This window comes from Sus scrofa, chromosome 8 (assembly GCF_000003025.6).
Source record: "Sus scrofa isolate TJ Tabasco breed Duroc chromosome 8, Sscrofa11.1, whole genome shotgun sequence".
Classification (NCBI taxonomy): domain Eukaryota; kingdom Metazoa; phylum Chordata; class Mammalia; order Artiodactyla; family Suidae; genus Sus; species Sus scrofa.
In genome coordinates, this window is record NC_010450.4 from 55861814 (window position 1) to 55887711 (window position 25898).

Here is a 25898-nt window from a genome sequence, read left to right on the forward strand (position 1 = left end):
GAATCAAGTTACTGGTCCATGCAGGCAAAGGCAGTCTTAACTGATAGCCACTGCATGTGCTGTGAGAGAGATCAGACACAGCCTGGCTGTGGAGTCCTCTAGGGCAGTGTTGCTCAGGCTTTCGGGTGTGTGCACAGCCCTGGAGAGCTGGCTGAAAATGCAGGTCCTGATTCAGTATGTCTAGGTTGGAGTCTGAGATTCTGCGCTTCTCCCAAGCTGGCAGCTAATGCTGATGACATTGGTCCTGGACCACACTTTGAATAGCAAGGATTTGGAAAATGACAGCTCTTCTGTCAGGCTGCTCCTAGGTTGAGCTATTCTGTTTTTCTCTGATGTGCTTTATTATTCAGTTAAAAAAAACTGCAGCAGACTCAGTATATTTTCAACAAAATGTTAACATTTTATTTAGAATATTATTTTAGAGACAAAAAGCAGTTTATTTTGTTTAGCAAAATAAATTTAACAAATGCGTTTAAATAAGGTAAATTCAAGACTTTTGTAAATTTTTCCCCTTAGTTACTTGACTTTCTGCTGGCTGGAGTTTCGGTCTTCCAGCCCGAGTGTTTTCCAGATTCATGCAGCTCTAATCCAAGGACCTGCTTTATGAATCGGAATGACCCAGCTGTCCCTATATTCCCACTCCATTGCAATGTATTAAATGAAACATAAGGAAAATGACTTAGGGGAGTAGAATTAGAAGGAAATGTTTCTCCCTCTTGGTCATCTTATCTTTTCAAGACAGAGGCCTTGTCTGCTCTAAAATGGCTGGTAAAAGGAAACTGGTACCAGGAGGGTGATGGTAAAAAGAAAACTTCAATGGTTTTCACACCATCTGTCATTCAACAGAAAGGAAATGCAAGCCACACCACTTTCCAGCCAAGCCACTGCTTTACACAGAAGCTGCCCACAGCTTCCTTTGGTTACTTTTCTAGTTATATACATTTTAACAATGCAACATTGTGTTAAACAGCAGAACAGCTAACAGTGGAACATGCAACACTACATTGAAAAAGCCAAAGCACTTGGTGGTGTGGAGGAGAGAGGCAGCAGGTGGTCTTGGTGGAAGGAAGCAGCCAGTGCCTGCCATCCCCTTAGTCTGTGACAGATCTGCACTCTGAGGGAAGGCCTTCTGACCGCCGCCACTGGGCCAGGCGCTGCTTGAACCATTTCTGGGGGAGGAAAAGTGCACAGTGACATGTCACATACTGAAAAACGGAAACGGCCATGCCTTTTCTAAAAGTAGCATCTGTGACCCAGCTGGAAAGGAGGAAAGCAAGAACCAAGTCCATGGGCTGGATCCCCATCCTTATGGGAGAAGAGATAGCTCAAGGGACTCTGGAGGTTACAACCACCTTTCTATACTTGCTTCTGGGATCTGTGTATTTGGTTAACTCTGGGATCTTTGTGAGGGCAGCATGGTTCCCATTTCATTAATGAGGTGGCTCTGGGGGGGGGGGTTTCAAGGCTACAAGGTCTAACGCAACAGAATTTCTAGTTACTAGAGCTGAATAAATGGGAAGAGTTTTAAAGACCAATGAAAACTTGGAGTGGGAAAGGCTCCTTTTCTATCAGGATTCATTTAAGACAAAATGATGGACCTGGTTTTGTTCAGAAGAGCCACCTACATCTTGACACTAGTAATGAAGCAGAATATTAATGTCCAGTTACCGAAAGTATCCTTGGCAATGACCACATCTAGGAATCATGAGTTTGCATCCAAATGCTTAATAAATTGCACCCAAGCACCAGGGGATGGGGAGGGGTTCAAGAAAAAGCTCAACTGTTTTCTGAAGGTAAATATTTTAAGTCAAGGATGTGTATAAGATTTTAGCAAACCAGTTGCTCTCAAAAAACCACTGCGCACCTTGCCTGCTTTTTCCCTCTGCAGGTGAATCTCACAGCTCACTCGCCTCAATACTAATTTTCCACTGGCTTTTTCTCCTCCTCTTATTTGTTCCATTCACCCCCTGGGAAAGAATCCCTCCCTCGCTGGCTCATAAATGGACACCATCATTAGCCTCGCCCATTGTCAGAGGTTTATTTTATTTACTCCAAGTGAAGAGATGATAATCAGACACTGTGATGGGGAAGACCATTGTTCCTTTTCTCTAGTAACTAACATTTCATTCATGGTAGGAGGAGGCCTTTAGAAGGTTTTATAAAACATCCAACCACTAAAACCAGAGTTCTGGGACGGGTCCTAGGGCATCCAGGGAAGATAAAAATCCTGGAAACCAGTCTAAGAACCAATGCCAACTACACTGGGATTGAAGCAGTGGTAACAGATCAGCCCGCCTCCTGAGGGGCCAACGGGAACTTTCCCCACACCCCTTCTCATGCAGACTGCAGACAACAAACACACAGGGTCTGGGGCTGTAGAGCCTACCTAATTTAGATATAGGACAGGAGTTTCCTGCTGGCACAGCAGGTTAAGGATCTGGCATTGTCACTGCAGTGGCACGGGTTCGATCCCTGGCCAGGGGAATTCCATATGCTGTAGGCCAATAAATAAATAAATAGAGGACATATCAAAGTACTGTCATGAGATAAAAACCCATTTGAGCATCCCAGCAAAGGCAGCTTAAGAGGTTATTTCCATTAGGGAGCCCATCACCTCACTCTGGGTTCCTGGAGGCCCCTCCAGCACAGAGCAGAGAACAGAGTTTTATAGTGGGCTGGTCAGAAAGAGGTCAAAGCATCCCCCATCCCCCTGTCAGAGGATGTTCCAACCTTTTAGCCCCCCTGCCCCTGGCAGAGCACCAGCTCTGGTCAAGCATCTGTGCTTGCTTTACTTCTCCTAGCATTGCTTATTTTAGGAACACCAATATGAACACCATTCTGGAAGTGTTTGGTCTTGGGGATGAGGAACCAGGCATATGAGATGATTATTATTTTGGCTTTGATGACCTTTTCTCATGGTAAAGGGCAGTGCTAACATGAGACAGGGATGTGCTGCCACCAGTCCCTACTTGCACATCGGATCCAGCACACCCTGGTCTTCAGGAGTTATTTACAGGGTCCCTATGGGGAGACCCCTTTCATCCACCAGCACCAGCGCACTTGGGGGTGTGAGGGTTGAGAAGGGGGTGCAGGGAAGGGACGGATGTTGGAAGGTGAGAGCCAGCCTCCTAAGGGATGACAGAGGGTTGCCTAAGACACATTGTTCCCTGCCCTTGCTAAGTGTGGCCTCTTTCTGAGCTCTGAGGTCTCAGCGGCTTCCTGGTCCATGCCAATGCAAACTTGAGGGGCAGGTGGAGCTGGGCCACCTCAGGGAGGAAGAAGGTGTGGGCCTCACCGCAGGAAAGGATGTGAAGAGCCCTCCTATGAGGCCGACTCACCCCAAAACACCCACTCTGGGGCTGAGTCTACCATTTACTCTGTGAGGTTGGTTGGGGAGGTAGGAGCGGGATGCCCAGGGGCAGAGGAACCTGCAATGCAGGGGTCAGAACTGGCCGACTTCACAGGTCCTCTCTCCCTGCCCTGAACCTGACCTCAGTTCAGTTCTCTCATATAAAGTGAATCTCAAGGAGAGATGGACGATAGCCTGGAATGAAGGTGTTTTGGTTTGTTTGTTTTTTCCGGAAGAAATAGAACATAAATTGAATTCTTAGCCTTTCCCTCCCACCCACCCAGTTGTTTCCATTTCTTTTCCTGTGGGGACAAAATGCCATGGTGGTTAAGCCTCTGGGCCAGGGAGCCAGGCTGTCAGGTTCAATTCCCAGCTCGGCTACTTCACAGTTGTGATCTCAGGCAAGATATTCTGTACCTCAGTTTGCTTGTCTGTACAATGGGGCAATAATACCTACCTCACAGCACTGTTGTGGGAAAGAAATGATTTAATACTTGGAGACCACCTGGAACAACAGGTGGCAAGTATCATCTGTTAGAAAGGTCAACAGAATTATTCTGATTTACAGCTAAGAGAATGACAGTAATGTTCCAAGGGAGAACCAGGGCTGCCACTGAACCCACAGCAAATCTACAGCCTTCTTTTTAGAAAGTGGAGTTTACGGTCTCTGTAGTGACGCTTATAAGTTTAGTGTGTAATTTTAAATGACAAAAGCACAACAGGCTGCCTCCTGGGTGGGGGACGAGGGGTTCCAGAAACAGAAGCTGTTAGACTTGGGTTACAGTAAATCACCTTCCATGAGGTTCTGGTTCTGGTTAGCCAGGCAGCTTGTTCCTTTGCTAAAAAACAGATATGCTTGACTTTCTATTTGACCCAGGAATGGGAAGATTTTCTATGGGCAAGTTCTCCAAAGGTTTAATTAGTAAAAATCATTTTAGACTTGGGATCCAAAATAGATCTTTGGGTCTTGGCTCCAGCATCCACTGGAGCTACAAGCTCTGAACCCTCAACTAAGGGTGAATCTCCGCGAGGAGAGGGCAGGATGACCAATGTTCTTGTCTATAGAATAGGAACAATAAGAACTTCTCTGCTTTGGATCCAGAGGTGTGAAGGGCTTTGGACTCTCTGGGGAGGGGGGCTAGGGGAGTTCCAAGTAGTGTTATCGTACATAACTAGTTGTTTTTCCATGACCAAAGGGGACACAGAAGTCAGAGTTTAGACAGGTTGGAAAAAAAAAAAAAGTCCGTTTCAGGAGCCACTACTGCACCTGCTGTTTAAAAATTATGGGGAGTGTCGTCTGCTCTAAACAATTTTCAGGGTAATATAGGAGCTTAAAAAATAGATAAATCTATGCACATACAGTGACATTTGCTTCCACTTCCTTCAGCTGTCATATCAGATGTCTACCTCCTCAGAAAACTTCAGGAAAAGACCCTACACCTTCAAGCTATGGAATCTTTAAAAATCGGAACCCAGTCTTCCCTGGCCCCGTGCAGTTTTAGCTCTGCAGCTAAGCGGAGGCCACAGCGTGACTGTCATGGACAGAGCATGCCTAACGCCCGGCGCCATCCCAGCCTCTCTCCCTCTGAACCTTGCGTTCCGGGTTTACCAAACGCGAGGACCGAATTTAGAGCTGATCGCTAATCCCTTCCAGTTCCGACGTTCCCGCCTTGAGAAGAGGTTTGAGGGCGCAGGGATCCGGGGCGCAGGCGGCACCTCTCCTGAGGTTTCACCCACAGCCCAGAGGAGAAACCAACCCGGGAGAGCAAGCCAGACATCCGCACGGGGACCGAGCTCCCGACCCGGAGGGAGGAGACGCATTTATCCGGGCGGAAGCGGGGAGGCAAAGAGCCAGGAGGAGGGAGGATGGGCCTGAGGTCTCCGAGCGGCCTCCGTGGCATTGCCGTGCCGGGTGCAGGGGAGACCCGCGCCCGAGGACGGGGAAGCCGGGATGCTGCGGGAGATGGATGCTGGACCTGGCTCCCGGGCGGGGCGTGGGGCGCGGGCAGGAGCGCTGGTGGACCCGGCAAGGGTCCCCACCTCTGGGACGTGGCCCGGGCGGGCGGGTCGCAACCCGCGGGGGCTCACCTGGGTCTCCTCCTCGGACAGGCCAGCCTCGGCCGCGATCAGGCAGAGCGTGGTGGGGTCCGGATGCCGGTTGACCTTGTTGAAGTTGTACTCCAGGATCTCCACCTGGTCCTCGGTGGGGCCGTTCGCGGGCTCAGCGGACATGGTCCCGGCGCGGCTGCGGAGCGGGAAGAAGCGGCCGTGAGTCGTGCCCTGCGCCTGGAGGTACCCCCTCCTGCCCCGAACTTTGATGATTTTCCCCGGGAGGCCCCAGACCCGAGGTGGGAGGAAGGTGACTCCGCGGCCTCCGGGCCGGAGGAATTGCGGCGGCGAGTCTGAAAAACCGCCTTCAAGGCTTCGTCCCTGGGGACGGTCCTCCAGACACGGGCCGGGTACCGCCAGCCCGCGCCAGGCCGCCTCCGAGATGGTTTGATCCTGGGCAGCCCTGGCCGGGAGGACACTCACCCACACCTCCTGCCAAGCAGTGGCCCCTCAAGGCGGGGACATGGGGGCGGCGCTCTTCGTGTCTCCCTCTTACAGAGCCGGTGACAGGTCCTCAGTGATTTACCCCTGCAGCTCCAGAGGCGGGAGCCTGAGGGCCGGCGTGAGTCACTCCGCAGGCCGCCACCTCCTCCTCCCTCCACCCCCTGTCTTTCTAAAGCCTGGATTCGGAGGCCTACGCCAGCTAGCTGCTGGCGGCCCAGCCTGGCCCGGCCATTGTCCCACCGGCGCAGCAGAGCCTGCTCACCCTGTGCCTCCCTAGGTGGGGACTTCCAGGATGGAGCCAACCCCCAGCCGAGGAGGACTGCCTTGTCAACCAGACGTCCCTTGTGGTTTGCGTTAACTGTAAAGTCAGGAGATTGGGTCCGTTTACCAGCTTTAGAGTCTCTAGTATGTCCTCACTTTAGAGCCAAGCATCCCGCTAGCAGATTTGGGAGAACATCACTCCTGGCTGCATCTCTCATGCTTAAGTAGCCTCTGAAATGCAGCCAAAAAAGGCAGATGTGCACCCCTCCCTCTCATTTGCAGGTGCGGCGGGAGGCAGGAAGTTAGAGCCTTGGAGTTCTTGGCTGAGGATTTGGTACAGCCAGGTCAGCACTTGCCTTCGCTGACAGGAAAAGACAGGCGCAAATGTGGGAATCACGCTGCCGTGTTGTTTTCAGAAACAATTGCCCAATCATCCAGTACAACCCTGATGTGGTTTGTGCCTGGGGATGAACCACACAACACTGGTCTGTTGGCATCACAGCGCTGATGCTCTTATAAGCTTTCCTCCTATGACCTGCGCCCTGTGCTCCCTAAATAAGTGTCTTTCCCTCTCCACTTGGTCACTGGCTCACCTTCAGGTCAGACCAGGAGCCATTCTACTGTGAGAGATTCTTGGGATCTAGCCAAGTGTCAGGTCATAGTGAAAGCTCCTTGTGTTTTTAGGGAATCCTATGCTCCCCCACTTAAAAGTCTGTCCCAGAGATTCCTGTCACAGTGTTGAGGCAGGATGGGGTCCAGCCAGGTGGTCAGTGCCTCCTCTCCTGGTGGCCCCAGTCTCCTCCTTTGACACAGAACTTCAGAGCTGGAAAGAACCTGAGTGAGTAACACCCTAAAATGGAAAACCTCAGCTTCAGTTTCAGTCCTATGCTCTTCTAGGCTCTCAGCAGCCCATTCTGTCTTTAGTTTAGCAGCAAACAGTCAGGAGGGCAACAGTCAAAATGCAGGTAGGGCTTGTTGCTGTCTGACTGACTGCCCTTGTGGGTTACCAGTTCCAGCCAAACCTGCCACCAGGACTACCCACCACTGCTCCTTGTGCCTGACAAAACACAGGAGAAGGGAGACTGTTGCCTCTGATTTTATGCCTTGCCCTGGAAAGTTTTGCCTAATTCCAGTGACACAGTTCTGCTGGCTCTTCCAGGAAAATTTTGCTGCTACTTTGTAGAATCCACAGTCCTTCAGAAATATTCACCAAATAAATGTACAGATTTCTAAACTGGACTATTTAAGGACTCTTCTACATGGCCTTCTCTCCCTCTTTGTTTTTTGAATTGCTATTATATAATTCAAGGGGGACTCATGTTCTTCCAGTTAGGCAGGTGCATTTTCTCTTACATTTCTGTGGTTTCCTGTTGAAGACTCTGGATGAGGTTTCATGGATAGGTTCCACTTGACTTTGAAGTACTCCTTGGGTTAGTTGGTGAAGGGCCATTGGCCATGGTTGGCTGTAAGGAGGTTTCTGGAAGGACCACTGGGAAGTACCAACTTCTTCTCCAAGATACTCCAGACGGACAAACCTAATTTCTAGAAATGAGGGCAGGAGACCTTACCACGATGGAGCGACCTGTTATTCTCCACAAACTGCCCTGTTATTTCAGCCCTCTTTGGTTGACAAGTGTTTGTGGCTCCATTTCTTCTCTCCCTCTTTTTTTCAAAGGAAACTTACAAATCAAATCATCCTAGTAACCTTGGCCTTAAAAACTTCTCAGGTCTTTCCAGTGAGGAAACTGGTGAAAAAAGTATGTTTGAAGGTAGTCTAAACAATGTCAGATGAAAAGAACAAAAATATGCTAAAGCTTCTTGAACTTTAATCTGAATACAAGTTCTGTGTGGCTGTGGTTATTAATATCTTATGAAACATTCAAAGAATGATTCATCCTGTGGTTGTGTTTCCTTTTGTGGTTGAGGAAAGATGGCGCATAAAACATTTCAAGAGGTTAAATGAAAACTGCTGGCTTCTTTCTAAATTCCAATGCCTGGGTTGACAGTCATGCCAACCTGACAGCTTTACTGTTTTCCCCTAATCCTACAGTCATTTAATTAATTAATTAATTTTTGCTTTTAAGGGCCACACCTGAGGCATATGGAAGTTCCTGGGGTAGGGGTTGAATCAGAGCTACAGCCACTGGCCTCCACCATAGCCACAGCAACGCTGGATCCTTAAGCCACTGAGTGAGGCCAGGGGTCAAACCCAAATCCTCATGGATGCTAGGTGGGTTTGTTACCGCTGTGCCACAGCAGGAACTCCTATAGTCATTTATCTTAAAAGTGTCTGCCCACATGAACCCGCTCGTGGAGAGTGCCACGAACTGGACCCTGCAGAAACCTCGCTGGATTCAGGTCTACCGTCTTCTCCCCCCTCCCAGCCCCTCTGACCTCTGTTAAATATGCCTCAGATGCCAGCCATGAGGACAAGGCTATCAAGGCAGAGACTCTTCATCACCGTCCCATGTGAGCTGGCCCATGGCAGAGAAAGTGGGTGGCTCCTTTAGGGCCATCCCCTTTAGCCTGAGTTTCCTTTATGTTCACTGCGAACTTTCTAGAAGGAATGGAATCGTGAAGCATTCTGTATTGTCTTGAGAAAAATAATGTCCTGCCATTTCCCCAAGAAAAGGGGTGGGTCTTTGGATGGGGATAGAGTTTCCTCCATTACTGACCTCCTTTTGGGTGGGGGTGCAAGGGGGACCAACTCAAGCCGTCAGCATCTCTATGAAACTGACAAATAGGAGCAGAGTATTGATCTGCTTCCCCAGGTTAACTAACACAAGGCTCGTTTTAAAAGAAAGGATTTTTTTGGTTTTCACTTGTTAGTTAACCAAGAACCTGGTAGTCAATGTCATTAATCTTAGACCAGTAATTCTCATGCCTGGCTGGGCCTCAGAATCACCTGTAGAAATGCCCAGGCCCACTGCAGACTACCTGAACCAAAACCATGTTGTAAGGAACCCAGCATGGGAGAAACACAAAAAATATCTCAGCTCTCACAAGACTTTCACCTTAATCAACTATAAATGTTCAAACTTATAAATGTTTCATGCTTTGTACTATAAAGAAACTAAAATATCTTCTCACTCTGATGTTTTTATCATCTTAACACTTGAGTAGACAGTAGGTTGAAGTCGGTTTAGAGAATAAGCTTTAATATACATACATTGCAGGAGTTCCTGCTCTGGCGCAGTGTGTTAAGGATCCAATGTTGCTACAGAGGTGTAGGTTGCAGCTGCGGCTGGAATTCAATCCCTGGCCTGGGACTTCCAAAGGCCCAGGTGTGGCCAAGAAAAAAACAACATTGGAGAGGAAATTTAGACATTATGCTAATCTTTTGTATATACAATCAGGAATGTGGAAATTGTCTTCAAAATTATAAATTGTTAAGAGAAATTTCCCCATGCTTTCAAAAATTCAGAAATAATATAAAACCCTTTAAAATAATAATAATAATAAACACATTCTTGGAGTTCCCATGGTGATACAGAGGTAACAAACCCGACTAGCATCCACGAGGATTCGGGTTTGGTCCCTGGCCTCACTCAGTGGGTTAAGGATCCGTCGTTGCCATGAGCTGTGGTGTAGGTTGCAGATGTGGCTTGGATCTGGCATTGCCGTGAGCTGAGGTATAGGCCGGCAGCTATAGCTCCGATTCCACCCCTAGCCTGGGAACTTCCATGTGCCCTGGGTATGACCCTAAAAACCAAGACAAAAAAAAACAAAAAAAAACAAAAAAACCCCACATTCTTGTGTTGAGATCAGAATTTAAGAAAGCAAATCGTCAAAACAAAAATCCCTTCCACTTTATCACACAACTTGCATAACTGATTTAGAAGCCAGAGGTTACAGTGGAAGAGATTTGTCGACCTTGACAAATGGTTGTCCCTCTCTAAATTCTTAAACTTTCCAGTGAGAAAAATGCTGAAGTTTAAGTTATCATTTACACAGACAACTTACATAATACAGCTTAAAACTGAACATTAGATTATGAATACACCATATAGTGGTGTAGCTGTCTTCAGAGGAAAAAGATTCCAAATCTAAATAGGAAAAGATATTTTTTAATGCTATATTGATTCCAATTTTACATATAAAAAATCAGAGGAAAACACAACATAATGTTAACAATATCTAGACTATGGGAGTAGAGATGACCTAAACTTTTCTTCTTGATATTTTTCTGTTTTTTTCATATTACCTGAAATTAGAAATTTTACTTTTTTTTTTCTTAAAGGTGATTTCTTTGCTTTTTAAATTAGTTCTCTTAGTTCCATGTATGGATCCCTAAAACAAATTTTTTTAGTTTTTATATTTTTGAGATATAAAAATAATAACATTCTATGTATAATTCTGTGAACAGCTTTGTTCATCAACATGTTTACATGATTCATCCGTATCTCTACACGCAGAGATATCCACGCCTATTCAGCGCTGCTGCATTTAGTGAATACACTGCAGTGGATGGGTGTCTTTTCCTGTTGGTGTATATTTGGGTTGTTTCCAGTGTTTTGCTATTGTGAGCACTGCCTCTCTAAACATTTTTTTTTTTTTTTTTTGTCTTTTTAGGGCCACACCTGCAGCATATGGAAGTTCCCAGGCTAGGGGTCAGATTGGAGCTGTAGCCACCCGCCTACACCACAGCCACAGCAATGCAGGATACGAGCCGTGTCTGCGACCTACACCATAGCTCACGGCAACGCTGGATCCTTAACCCACTGAGCGAGGCTAGGAATCAAACACACGTCCTTATGGATCCTGGTTGGGTTCATTACCACTGAGCCACAGCAGGAACACCCTAAACCTTTTGGTATATGCCCTCTGGAAGCACAGTCCAAGAGTGGAACTGGTTGTAAGTCTGTGAGCTTTACAGCAACAACCTCTTTCCAAAGCTGTTGGGCACCGCTATACCCCGACTAGCAGGGTATAGCATTTCCTTTGCTCTGCATTCCTATCTGCTCTTGTATTCTCAAACTTCTTCATTTGTTTCCAAAATTGTTACATATCCTTTTTGTCCATGAATAGTATTTAAACCTTTTTGAAGCTATTTGCATTTCCAGTCTGCTGAACTTTTTGAGGCTAAAAGGTTCCACATGTTTACTATTTACTGTGTGAAAGTATTTCCTGTTCCAGTCCAAGAGATTTGAGGCACCAGGGAAGAGTTAAGACTCTGTCTTCAGGCTAGCTCATTATTTCCTCTGAGCCCCAAGAACGATATGGAAGATGCATGGACCCCGAAGCTTAGCCGACCTTGGTCTATACAGTGCAGAGAAGGTTACTATCTTCACTAATCCTGAGCTCCCGGGAGCTAGGACTTGACCCTGCACTTTAAAAATGTGTTAACTATCCCAATTTATTGCCCCTTCACCCTTAAAGTGAATACCCAAGTCTCCAAATGAAAACCAGAGCTGGATTTAAGATGATGGGACACTGTGCAGCAGAAATTAGCACGACATTGTTAATCAACCAAACTAATAAAAATTCTTTTAAAAATTAAAAAAAATTCAAATGACAGAATAGGGAAGAGGAAAGGACATAGGGATAGATAGGAAGTGTAAAAGAGAGACTCTTGGCTGTGGGCTTAAAATAGGATAGAAACACGTGACGTCAGATAACGTGCTCCGTGTTGCACCTGTGCCGCCGCGATCATCGAGCTGAGTTCCGATGCAAAAGCAGGTTGGTGTTAGTTCTTTTCGTTTCCCTCACAACCCTGTCTCAGAAATCAGAAAGGAGTCTGTCCTGTTTTGTGACCAAGGAAGGTTAACGAGCTTGACTGCAGCGGCAGAGGAAGGCTCAGACTTCTTGCTTTTACTCTGGCCTCGGCAGTAAGGGCAGTCCGCGGGGCCAGGGTCAGGAAGGTGGGGCCCCCTCCAAAGTGCATTCTCACCCCCTAGGTTGTCAGGAATTCTGAGAGATCCCCGAATCACCTGGTTGCATCTCTGAGCTCTAATTTCGTCATGGGCTGTCCCTTTAGGGGGGCGCTGGGCTGGGGCAGCCAGGTCACTGCTGAGCGACTATGGTCTCTGCGCCTGCCGCAGCCCAGCCCTCTCGCCTCTCCTGGGCACCGCCTCCTGTAGGGTGTTGTCTGGGTGGCAGTCGGTAAGAAGCGTTTGTAAGTTTCACGCTTTCTGGGTTTCAATCTCCGTTTTTTAACCTTTCGGTAATAATAAAGCACAATGGTCGAAATCTTAACCTTCTTTAAAAAAAATATTAAACACTGTATATGTTGCTTCGTAGTAAGGTGTATCCTGGATGGAGCTTCTGGAAGCTAACAAAGTGGGGGTGGGCAGCTTTTTGCACTAGCACTTCTGTCTGTTGCACGTTGATTTGTAAAGAATTGTTGATATTTTCACTGAAATATTAGTTTCTTTGCTCATTCCCCAACACTACCCCAACTTATACTTTCCCCTCATCAATTAATGGGGAAGCATTACTAGGACAGAAGATGAGAAATTAATAATAAGCAGGAACAAACATTCTAGGAATTGGTGAGTAGATTTTTTGAGGCTGTCTTGGCCTATGAGGATAATAACCAAATTGAAGTTGTTCTGAAATCATTTGTTCATGGGCTTGGCATCCCCGCCAGATGCTATGCTCTCAGATGGTGGATGGATGTGTCATCACTTCTACATTTCTATCTCCCCAGCATTCGTGGGACGTGGCTGATACTTAGTAGATGCTCATTGTATGTCTGTTGAATTGAACATCACCAGTGGCATCTGGCAGGACTTGATTTAGGACATAAGTTAGGAAGACAGTGCTCTGTGGTTTCAACAACCAGGACCTGCCATGTTCCACGACATTGGAAAAGATAACATTCTGGCTTCCTGACGTCTTTGGTCCTCACTGCCCCAAACAACACAGAGTCAATTCCCATTTTTGAATCAGATACAGAAATCTCACCTGTTATAACAAAACATTTTTGATTGATTGCTGTGTGCCAGGCACAGACCCAAATGTCTTAAATGTAGTAACTCATTTAACGGTAAGAGAAATAGTAACACTGTGATGGGCACTCTTATTGTCTCCATTTTATACACTGTAAACTGATAGAGATGGAAACTTATATACCTTCCCCAAGGAGATGTACATAATTCTCCCCAAATCAGGAATGGAGTGAGTGGCAGAGCAGAGACTCAGACCCAGAAAGTCTAGTGTCTGCATCCAGGTTCTTAACCACTATGTCGCATGTCCTCTGTACTGAGTAGCTGTGTAGACAGAAGATCCCTGATGGGTGGTTATGGGAAGAGGGGCAGTTGCATGTGGACAGGTTTGAGGTGGTGCCCTCTGTCTGCTCTGGCTCCTGTGGGCAGGGCCAGTCCAGGAGCAGTGCTCCTCTCCCTGTGACACAGGGTTTCTCAACCTTGGTGACCAGACATGGCTCTGACCCAGTTAAATGGATTAGCTAGTGGTTTCAGTTAATGCCACCAGCACCACCAACCCAGGCTGGCTTTCCTTTCCCACGTGTTCTTCTTTAACTGGTACAGATGGAGTTGGAAGATGGCATATGTTGTGTAACTATTGCCGTCCACAGATGAGGCAGAGCTACACATCTGACAGAGTGGGATAGGGGGCCGGCTTCTACCAGACCAGCAGGGTCTTACTGATGACTGCTGCTATGTAATCCCTTCATGTACAGGGTTTTGTTGACTTGATTAAGGAATCTCCTGAAACAATTGTTGGAACACGTCCCTCAGTGGTGCAGACTTTCTACAGCCAGTTACAGAAAACACCAAGGCATCATGAAAAGCTGTCGGACGTGTGTGTATGTGTGTGTGTGTGTGAATGATTTCCAACAATGAATTAATCCTTAATTGATCATTCTTAACCCTGGACATAAAATGGTTTGCCTGCACACTGAGCTCTTTTCACTGATAGCCCAACTCCTGTTCTGATCCAAAGATTTGTGTGTGGAAACATGGAAAAGTGGTGAAAGCCAATAAAAGCAAAAATCCCTTAGGCTTCTTCTGTGAAATAAGTGGAGTCCACATCCTTAGAACTGCATGGGCACAAGGAGGAGGGTAGCCCGTCCCACAGTCTCCTCAGAGGCGATTTCCATTTCTGCTTTTCCAAAGTATGCTACCTTCACAATGATTGTTAGGACTTCAGAAACATTTTTCTCTAGGAAAAAACACTGACTTGTAGATGGGTCCCAGGCTTACCCACAGGAGGGAGCATCACTGCAATGGTAGCTACTGCTAATTGGAAACAATAGACAATAATCCTGGTGAAAGTTACTAAGAAAGCATTTCTTTATTTTGAAAGCAATGTTTAAGATAAAGCAGTTTTAATTAATATTTGGCTTAGAGAGAGGCTTTGGTGCAGATACCAAAGGGGTTTTCAGGGAACTTTTGAGGCCATTTGAGGCTTTAGCACAGCTGGGATGTGTGACGTGTACCGAATGTGCAGAATAGTTCCTGGTGCACTACTGGGTGTGCAGTGGACACTTACTGAAATGCATGTCGATTGAACTTTGCTTTTACTTTAAGAAGTATGACTTTATCTTGATATAAAGTCATAATATTTAGAGCTGTGCTGATTGGGGTTACAGATGAAATAAGGAGGGCAAAGAGGCAGAAGGAAAGAATGGGAGGGTTAAGAAGTGTGGGCAGGGCCATACTCAAGATACAATCAATAACAGGAATGGTGAACAATAAAGAAGAAACCAGAGGTTACTTTGCATGGGCCTCTGCTCCTCACCCTCCAGCCAAGAGGGACAAGGAAGAAGGGAGAAGGGCACAGGAAGTGTTCAGGCCTCATGTCTCCTGAGCCAGCCCGAAAGCGGCGCTGTCAGACAAGAAGAATTGAGTTGCTGCCAAGAGCTTTGTGGGTGGGAAGGCCAAGAGAAGCAGAAATAAAATTCATTTGAGTATGTAGCATTGGTCACAGAGGGTGAGTTTTAGGTCTTTAATAGCAATATTATATGTAGGGGACACTTTTTTGGCCACACCTGCAGCATATGGAAGTTCCCAGGCCAAGGACTGATCCTGCGCCACAGCAGTGACCCAAGCTGCTGCAGTGACAACACCAGGTCCTTAACCCACTGAGCCACAAGGGAGCTCCAGGGATGAATTTTACATCCTCATTAGTGAGTGAAGGTACTAAACTGATATGGAATAGTGCAAAGAGCTGGACAGGGAGTCAGACCTGGATTTCAGCATTAATTCTTCTACCTAATAGTCACATGACCTTGGCTGAGTTTGGTTTTTTTCAGTCTAACGCTCTCCCACTGAGCTATTTCGGTTGCTGAGTTGGTTTGTGTTTTTTTTGTTTTTGTTTTTGTTTTTTAACTTGAAACTTCTTTCTCTTCTCTGTAAAATGTGACAGAAAACTTCCTTCCTTGCTTATTACTCCAGCTGTGATCCAGTGATATTATTATGCCCATGAAACAACTTAGAAAACTGTAAACTAACCTACACACGTTCAGAAGTGTATGATTATGGTTATTTCTTCAGCCAGAACAGTGAAGCTACTGGGCCAGATGGCCTCTGAGATCATTTCTCTTTTAAAATTCTGATCATCAGAATGGTCTGAGTTTCAGATTGTCATTTGATCCCTCATTAGCAGTTTACTGATGTCACTGACCTGAGAAAGGGCAGTGCAGTAGCCTCTTCTAGACGAGGTCCCGATGTACTGTATACTTTGTGCCTAGTTTCTACTTCAAAGGACAACCGAGGAGCCCATGAAACATTTTGAACCAAGGTTCTTTTTAATATTCAGCCTACCTGTGAAGCTAACATGACCATATCATTTGTCATCACTTAGGTGGTGACACTTAAGTGTAGAAGGGGCGCTATGAATAATGACACCAGAAAAACAGGCACATCAGACATGTCCCAGGCAAACCTGGACGTCTTGTTCCTGTCTTACATGTGAAATGCTAACTTTCTCACTTAGGTGTGGGATAGTAAAAATGAGTTGAACTTTGGCATCTGAGCTGCTGTGATGGATTAGCAAGATGCAGTTCTATTAGGATCTTAGAGGACAGAACCACATATACCTACCCAAAGCAATCAACAGGAGACTGCTTTTTGCTCTTAAGAAAGCATATGTTGCAGCTCTGTGGCTAAATGTTAGAGGATATACCATAGCTTCAAATTTCCTGACCTTTCATTTTTACTGCAGTTTGAATACATAAAATAGAAATTAAAAAAAAAAAAAAAAAGGAGTTCCCATTGTAGCTCAGCAGTAATGAACCTGACTATATCCATGAGGACTCGGGTCTGATCCCTGGCTCTGTTCAGTGGGTTAAGGATCTGGTGTTGCCGTGAGCTGCAGTATAGGTCTAGGATGCGGCTCAGATCTGGTGTTGCTGTGGCTGTGGCGTAGGCCTCAGCTGCAGCTCCAGTGTGAGCCCTGGCCTGGGAACCTCCATATGTCGTAGGTGCAGTTCTAAAAAAAAAAAAAAAAAAAAAAAGACATTTATAAGGTAGGGTGAATGAAGCTTGGGCCTCTGCCTGTTTTGGGTGTTGTTGGCATAGCTGCATGACTGCTTGGTAAGTGTGAGTAACCATTGCCTCTCAAACAGGGTTTGGTCTTATGATCAAATATAAACAAAAGAACGAAAATGGTTTATACTAGAGATTTCCCTGGTACATAGCCATGTGCTCAGAGCTTTTCAAACCTGATAATACATGAGGCATGAGACTTGTGAAGTAAATTGAATTTTTAAATCTCCTCTTTGAAAATGCCTGGTGCACTAATACACCAAGAAATTAGACAAATAAAGTTCTGTTATGGGCTGGAGGGTGGGGCTCGAGATTTTTCTTTTTTTTCTTTTTCTTTTTTCATTTTTTGCCTTTTAGTGCTACACCCATGGGACATGGAAGTTCCAGGCCAGGGGTCCAATCGGAACTACAGTTGCAGGCCTATACCACAGCTCATAGCAACACCAGATCCTTAACTCACTGAGTGAGGCCAGAGATCAAGCCCAAATCCTCATGGATACTTGCTGGGTTCTTAACCTGCCGAGCCACAAGGGGAGCTCTGTGTCTCAAGATTTCTAAAGAAAACCATTAAACATAAAGAGAAATTTGCACTACTAAACCTAGAAGCAAGTAACAAAAAAAATCAACTTTATTAAAGGGTTTGTGCAGAGGGAAAATGGCAGGAATAAGTCAAAATGGCAAATAATTTTTTTTTTTTTTTTTTTTTTTTGTCTTTTTGCCATTTCTTAGGCTGCTCCAATGGCATATGGAGACTCCCAGGCTAGGGGTCGAATTGGAGCTGTAGCCACCGGCCTATGCCACAGCCACAGCAACTCGGGATCCGAGCCCGTGTCTGCAACCTACACCACAGCTCATGGCAATGCCGGCTCCTTTACCCACTGAGCAAGGCCAGGGATTGAACCCGCAACCTCATGGTTCCTAGTTGCATTCGTTAAACACTGAGCCACGACAGGAACTCCCAGATAAATATTTTTTATGTTTTGGAGTATATTATTACTTTGGGGGCACCCATTTAGCTTCCTAATTATTTTTTATTTAGGAGAACACTAATTAGAGGGATTCATCAATAGCGAGGCATGTCATGTATGTGTTGCGTGGAAAAGGACAAATGCTTGAAAACTTAAATGCTAATGATGGAAACCAGTCAGCTATTTTAAAAATCTAGTCCCTCTAAGCCACACATAGATTACTGAGAAGCACATAGACAGAACTGTCATATTGCTCTGTGGCCATTCAGTCACTTCCGAAAGTGAAGAAATTTAGTTTCTTCCTGAAAATGTCCTCTTTCCAGTGCCTGACTCTGAAAAGGACTGTCATGTGTAATTCTGGAGATATACCATCATAATTGATAGTTTTTGGAGATGCATTCTGGTCTCTACAGCATTTTGCCCAAGCTCTAATTACCGGGGTAAGGAAGAGTACTGAATGGGCCTGCCTTTGTGGCATTGCACTCTCGTGATCCACAGACGCTGCAGCCTCGCCTTCACAGGCTGTCAAACCCTGCCTGATGGAAGCAGCATAACTTCCTTGGGTTGCTTGTGCATTTGCAGAAGAGACACTTTGACAGAACGGAATTATCTCTTTGCACAAATACACCTGAATCAGTATTATTTTTTTATGGTCCAACTACCATACTTACTCTACGGTTGTACTTTAAGTGATGGGTAAAAGGACACACATCTACTTCTTTGGAGCGCTCTGGATTGTGCCAGAGTCCAGCCATGCATGCTGCCTGTTGCCATGATACGCAGTTATAGGGGCCTTATTTTCCCCCACGGAGTGGTTTTTATGAACAGGTGTTCAGCTAATGGGATAAACAGACGGCGAGCGGCTCTAGTCTTATTACTATCGCAGGATAATTGAGGAGGACAAGACAGATGCATCAGAAAGCCAGCTCTGAACATACAGCAGATAGATTCTCTGAGCGTCAGAGGTAATGATGCAGAAAGAGGCTGGATGGAGCCTCAGAAAACCCTCCCTCCCTCCCAGCAGTAGCACTTAAATCTCCAAGTGACCTCGGATAACTCACTTAATTGCTTTGAACTTCCATTTCTTTACCTGTAATTGAAGCTATAACCCTACCCCGCCTATCTCACATGGTTGTTGTAGGATCAGTGAGACGGATTAAGTCCATGAATAGAAACACCACATAGATACAAGAGGCCATTATTAAGGTTCTAATCCAGCTTCCCCAATGATAAGGTTGGGCAACTGAATGACATCAGGTTTTGCCACCATTAACGAAGCCAAACACCGTAGAAACTTCACTCAACCTGATGCATAATGAGATTTCCTAGAACATTTCATTGGTTCTGTCCAATGATCAGTCACCAACATAGAGAAATAAAATGCTTCGAGCACTGACCAGCCCGAGTTTACGAAAATGACACTGAGAAGGGGAGATTACTGAAGATTACAGTCTTTATGCCCCAGAAAATTATTTCAGACAGTTGCTAAAGTCTTAGTAAAATACTAAGAAACTCAGAGAAGCCTCTAAATGTTTGAAATATGAGACCAGAACTTGTCATGTCGGGTGCCCCTGTCCCTTGCGGACAATTCGATATTCCATTTGCTCAAAGAAAACCTGGGCCATCTAGCCCTGCCCCTCCCCTCCCTGTCTCCCAGCAAGCAGGTCTAAAGGGGGGGTGAGTATTTGTACGAGGATATTCGTTGTGGCATTATCTCTGAGAACTAGAACCAGAAGACTGGCCAGCACTTGAGGAGCAGATGAGCCAAGAGTGTATGTAAGTAGCAGAGTTACTATATATATGGAGTTAGAAATAATGCATTGGGAATATTAGAAATATAATCAGCCACAGAAGTAGATCATAAAAATACGGTGTTAAGTTAAAAGAGAGCAGGAGAGAGGGAGACTGGGAGAGCAGAAGAAACAACGAGACGTAACACCTAAGAAGGGCCTCGAGTACCATGAGTCGGGGAATACATTAACTCCATGTGAGCCTAACAACAAAAGAAACTTTAAAAATTAAAAGACTGTTGGGGTTCCCATCGTGGCTCAGTGGTTAACGAATCCGACTAGGAACCATGAGGTTTTGGGTTCGGTCCCTGGCCTCACTCAGTGGGTTGAGGATTTGGCGTTGCTGTGAGCTGTGGTGTGGGTTGCAGACGTGGCTCGGATCCCACGTTGCTGTGGCTGTGGTGCAGGCCAGCGGCTACAGCTCTGATCCGACTCCTAGCCTGGGAACCTCCATATGCTGCAGGTTTGGCCCTAGTAAAGGCAAAAAGACCAAAAAAAAAAAAAAAATTAAAAGACTGTTGGGCTGCCCCATCTTTCGGAGCTTGTCTGTGTAATTCTTCCCAACATATTTTTTGCATAATGAGGAAGTACTGCCCGGCTCACATAATAACTTTTGTGCTCCAGCCTACACCAGTCCCTGCCTTGGTTTTGTTGCTCAAAGGGCCAGGCGAATAGCCAGTTACCGACCCTCATGATCAAACTCCATCCTTTCCAACGCCATCATCTAATAGCTTTCCAGCCTTTTCTTATCCGATTTAAAGAACATCAGGTCCCTTTGCCACTCCTGATAGAATTGCTTTAAAAAAAATTATTATTATTTAGTCACCTAGGAGCTCTTCTGGGCTAGTTCCAAGGACTCCCCTCCCTTTGAAACTGTGGAACCTGACCTGGGTCCCATGCTTATGACAGGCGACCACCTCCATGCTCCTTCACTCCTGCTTCCTAAGCCTCAGCTCTAGTCATTGCCAAAGGCAGCTCTTCTACTATCCACCAAAGTGTGAAGAACACACACAGTGATGGACACATGCAGACAAAAATCATCAAATTAAAAGATTTTTACAGATTTCGCTCCTGGACCAGCAGAAAAGACACTTGGAAAGGAGGCAGGCAATGAAGGCAGCAGGGAAAAGTGTTTATATAAATTTCCTTGGGGAGAACCACACAGGAAGGAAGTGAAAATACATCAACGTAGACTGGACTCTCTAACAGATCTGGCTGCCCTTAAGAATTCCAGGAAACTTCCACCACGATCCATCCAGATCTAATGGCTGCAGTGACTGCCATTATTTTCCTGCCCAGCACACACTGAGAGATTAGGGCTGATCAGTGTGCACCTTATGTTGTTTATGGTTTCATTTTCGTTTTAACACATAAAGATAGACTAGTCCATTCACGAAAGCTCTGACAAGATTCTCATGTTAGGTCCCATTTTATCAAAACCACTGGATGTAAATCACAAGAAATTACATGTAGACCTATAAAAGTTAATGTCTCTAAGTTTTCAAAGAGCTTCTATCACGACCTAAACGTGGCCATAAGCTAACAAGAGCCTGAAGCACGTATTGGAGTAACTCAACCTTGTGACTGGCATTCATACTGAACTTGTTTCTGGTGAGCCAATGTGAACACGCCAGCTCTCTATCTGGGCAGGACGCAAACCCTGCTTCCCTCAGGGAACAGGACTCACAGGGCACTGAGTGGAGACTTGGCAGAGAGGCCAGAAGGAGGCGTGGGCAGCCCGGGGTCCAGGGTCAGCTCAACCAACAAACCCTGAGATACAGGGCAGCTCACCTGAGTCTCTTCAAATACCAGTGACCACATAGCTTGTTGCTCAAGACCAGGTATTTCTGAGAATGAAAGGATGCACTGCGAATCATCCACGGGGCAACTGATATTTCAGGCTTTCCCCTCCTGCTTTAAAATTCCATCCGAGTTGAATTAGTAGGACAGGGTTCCTGACTATAATCTGCTTCCCAGGCTAGACTATCTACACTGCAGTGTAGACCTGTCTATACTGGAGTTCTGTGGGAGAGTGTTCACCCAATCACCTAAAGATTAATGAAGGTGCTTTCCCAGCAAATAAAAAGGACAGCCTGACCTGTACCTGCTTGGTCAGTTGCTCATACACTCCAAACCCCACCTGTGTTCAAAATCAACAGCACTGGAACCAAATCCACATCAAGGTCACTGAAAGGCAGGGGTGGCCGAGGGAACCAGGACCAGGAAAAGAGTGGATGCAGGTGGCCCCTGTGTCAGGACAGTCCCTTTGATTTGTAGCCTCAAGCCTGTTCTCCACTGGCCCAAGGCCTGTGGACAGGATTGGTGTGGGCCAAGGCCTGCCTCTGGATCCTCCAGGGCTGGTTTTTAATGGGAAGGTTAGTCCTTCATAAAACACTCTGGGCCATGGGCTGCCTTCTAACAATTTCATCACCGCACATCTCTGCTCACCACCCCCTCACCTGAATTGTTTAAAGCTGGAGGAGGCCATCAGCAACATCCAAAAGTTAATCCGAGTTAGGTCATGACACAGCCTTAAAAAAGTCCACGTGAACTAAGCCATTCCACACCGAGAGAATTTGGAGACAAAGACGAGGGGGAAATTTTGAAGAAAAGTCATTCAAAGGAGGCAGAAATTCTGTCACTGTTATACAAACCTATTTCATTAGCCCTACAAACCTGTCACTCATTAAAAAAAATTTTTTTGGTAGAATTCTAAATGGCAAGAAGAAGAAACATTTGGCTTCCAAGCAGTAGCATCCAACCAGTGTTGGGTGCCGCCCTGATGCCAACAGCTTAATCCCTTCCACCCCCAGGGCTCAGACAGTGCTCACCCCTTTCTCGCCGCCGCCGCTGCTCTCACCTGTCAGGACTCCGTGCCTTCTGACTCCAGCAGCGGCAGCAGTGGGCGGACTCGCTTCCCCAGAGGGAGGATGTGCCCGCCGCGGTCACGCCCCCTGATCGTGGCCCTGACCACGCCCCTGTTCAGAGGCGGGACCGACCAGGTGCCACTTGCCAACCAGGGCTGCAGCAGTCCCAGCTCTGGGAGAAACGGCTGTCAAGGGCCTAGAGTCTCAGGAATTAAGGGGCTTTTGGTCCAGGCTGCAGGGCTGGGTCCCCAAGGAAGGAGAACCCTTGTCACTAAGGTTGCTCTGCCGGGGCCATCCTTCTGCTCTGGAGAAGGAAGCTGGTGATATTTAAAAAGCCCTGGAAGCAGAATTTATTGACTTTTAACCTCTACCAAGGTGACCTTGCGGCGACTTTCCATTTCTCAGGAAGATGGATAAAATGTAGTCACCTCTGAGGAGGACGAATGCATTAACAAAGAATAGACAGATTCAGAAAAAGAAATCTTTCAGGGCCCACCACCTAGGAAGTTCCCTGTGGAATGTGACTTGAGAACTTCTACTGAAAATTCCTAATCTTGGTATATTTTCCCCCAGTCAGTTGCTTGGGAGCCTGAGCAGTAGAGATTATCAATTTTATCTAAAACTTTGATTCTGCTGATTACCTCAGATGGTAATTATATTTATATAACATTTCAAAGAGCTCCCAGATATGTTATCTTACAGGACCTATTTAATATTCCAGGGAGGAGCATAGCTCATTAAACAATTATTGTCTATTAACATTATAACTTTAAGTACTTTTCCAGAGCTGGGTAAGCAAAGCCCTAAGGGGACGAGACCCTGAAATTGTGGGGCTTGGTGAAGAGATGGGAGCCACCTGGCACATGGCCAGCTGGCCCGTGGGCAGCCCGGTGCCACCCCTGCTCGGTCACAGGTGCCAAGGTGAGGGGCAGACAGGAAGAGCAGAAGCCACAAAGGCAAACTGCACTCCAGTGTGCCTCTGCCGGGGCGCCCCCGGGACCACAATGAAAAGACCCAGTGGAGCCAGATAGGCTCATCCCGGTGCTGGGAGCTACGGAGGCTCCCAACAGGGCGACCTGGCCGTCCCCCAGCGCAGGGGCCTGGTGCGGCCGCCGCGATCCTTTTCAGTCATTATAATCCTGGGGACTTAGACCGGATATTATGTAGGGAACAAAAGACAGCTTTGGTTTCTAAACTTCCCTTCTCCCACGTTAGCACAATCCTTACAAGAACGCACCTCTGAGGCTCTGATTTCTCTCACCTGCCTCCAGGAGCGCATCTGGGCTCTAAGAATCGGCTCAAAATGTGCCGGGCCCCCTATGCTAGCCAGAGGTGGAAGCAGGGTGTGGAGGACCCAGAAGCGGTGTTCTGGGGTATCCCCGTCCTCTGCGGTCCGGTGGCTGTCCTTCCTGGGCCCTCGGACATGGGGTTGGGCTCGTGTGGTCAAGGGCAGACCCTCTCCTCTCCCTGAGCCTCCCTATTCTCAGGCGTCAGGCCAGGGGCCTGGCTTTGGGTTCCCAGGGAGCTTAGACATCCCGTGCTCAACGAGGGGCTGAGGTCCAGCTGGTGCCGGTGGGGCTCAGACCCTGCTGTTTTTAAAAACAGTTCTCAGGTGTGCACCTGCTGAGTTCAATCATCTCTGGGCCCTCCCCATCCCATGGTCTGGTGCTACACTTTATTTACTGAATTAATTATTTTCCATGTATACTCATTGGTCATTGTCAGTGTGTGCATAGGCTGACTCTTAGACATGCTTTTAATCATTGCAGAAAAAAGAAAGATTGTTAAAGTGTTGCTCTTTATTGAATCTAATTGGCATCTAATACTGCACTTGTTTAAGTTGTACAGTCTGATAAATTTTCACATATGAGATACGGTTATGCAATCACGATACTGAATGGACTCCTCACCCCAAGAACCTCCTGGTCCCCATAACCCCTTGCCCAGCTCCAGCTCCCCTTTCCAGCTGACCTGCTTTCTGTTGCTATCATCATGCACGTTGTCTGTCATGTTACACCTCCAGTACACAGTCCATACTATTTTTTTGCCTGCTTCTTATTACTTATGTCCTTGTATTTTATTTTTGGTCTTTTTTTTTTTTTTTTTCCCATTTCTTGGGCCGTTCCCGCGGCATATGGAGGTTCCCATGCTAGGGGTCGAAGCAGAGCTGTAGCCGCGAGCCTACGCCAGAGCCACAGCAACTTGGGATCCGAGCCGCGTCTGCGACCTACACCACAGCTCACGGCAACGCCAGGTCCTTAACCCACTGAGAAACCTGCAACCTCATGGTTTTTAGTCGGATTGGTTAACCACTGAGCCAGGACGGGAACTCCTGTCCTTGTATTTTAGGTTTCAAGCTCTTTAAGCACAAGAGCCACCTTTCGTTTCTTTTCTCTTCCTCTAGCCCCCAGCTTACCTTTGCTCAGAGAAGCCCCTTAATCATTATTTGCTTGATGGCAATGGGACCTTTACGACCTTACAACTGGGCTTTAGTTTGGGGGCCAAGAAGCACCTGCCATGTTAATGATCCTCACTACTTCCTTGTCCACAGCTTCAGCCCAGTTCAAAAATAATGCATTCGCTTAAACCAGAAATCTTCATTTAAAGTCGTGAACTTCTAGGGGTCCAGAAAATGAGTTTCAAGATACGCACCGGGGGCAGAGGGTGGGGGAACTACCTGGGAAAGTTCCTGGGTTTCCCCAGATTCTGAATCACCAGGTTCTTGATCCAAAGGGAGGAACTATGGAGTTAACATCATGCTTTATTCCTTATCATATTCCCACATGCATTTTATGACTATGACGTCTAATTACAAACTCTCCCCTATCTGCTCCCCACCACCTCCCCTCCGAATTCCCAGCACCTTTGCTTTGGTATCTGAGCTCTGGTTATTCTCAACCCTACTCACTAAATAAATCCACTCCAGGGCCCTGTCCAGCAGCAGTGCTACCCCTAAGAATTTTTTGCATTCCTCTTCTCTTTAAGACCTTCTCACCTAAGCTATGTGGTGTGTTGTGCCTTTTAGTTCAATGATTCTTATTCCATTTTACTTAACAATTTACCTGGATATCAGGTACTCAAATACCACAAACCTACCTTTCCTCAAAACCCCAGAACACAGGATTCCTTTTCCTCTTAAACCAGATCAATGTTTTCATTGTTATCACTGATCAGCATTATGAGAACCAGAAGTAACAACAAACAGCGCTGCAAATTCACAGTAGAGCCACCCTCACTCAATCCAGAGACACTTCCCCTTTTGGGAGTTTTGACTCCTTTTGGGTCAAAAAATATTTTTAAATGATACTATGTCTGATTTTAGACTAAGGTGTAGAATAGCAATATCAGCTTCTAAATAATAGAAATTCATATGCATCCGGCAGAGTCATATAAATGCTGGTTTCAGAGCTAGGAGAGAGCAAGAAAGACATCTCACCTGCTGGCCAAAAGGCAAACACGAACTCCCCACGGGCTCCAAATCCGCCTCGACCCCACCCCCACGCAGGTTCAAGTCTGCAAGCGTCTGGTGTCTCACATCCCTCAGTGTTCTCTGACTCCCTGCTTGGGGCCAGCTCTCCACTTTCTCTATTTCACCTGGACCTTCCCCATCAGAACAGCAAACGTGGTAACGACAGCACTTCACAGTCCCCACACAGATT

The 25898-nt window shown here is 46.5% G+C and overlaps 1 protein-coding gene across 11 annotated transcripts in view; it reads right to left on the minus strand.

Annotated features, from left to right (window-relative positions):
* HOPX (HOP homeobox) overlaps positions 378 to 25898 on the minus strand; it is a 39438-nt gene continuing 13917 nt past the window's right edge. For 2 of the 11 annotated variants that reach the window (XM_021100430.1, XM_005666683.2), the window contains exons 2-3: positions 5438 to 5594; positions 378 to 1169 (exon numbers count right to left, since the gene is read on the minus strand). In XM_021100430.1, coding sequence (XP_020956089.1) covers positions 1092 to 1169; positions 5438 to 5594 — 235 coding nt within the window. In that variant the 3' untranslated portion in view covers positions 378 to 1091. The other 9 variants (XM_021100432.1, XM_021100431.1, XM_005666686.3 and 6 more) reach the window with 9 other exon arrangements.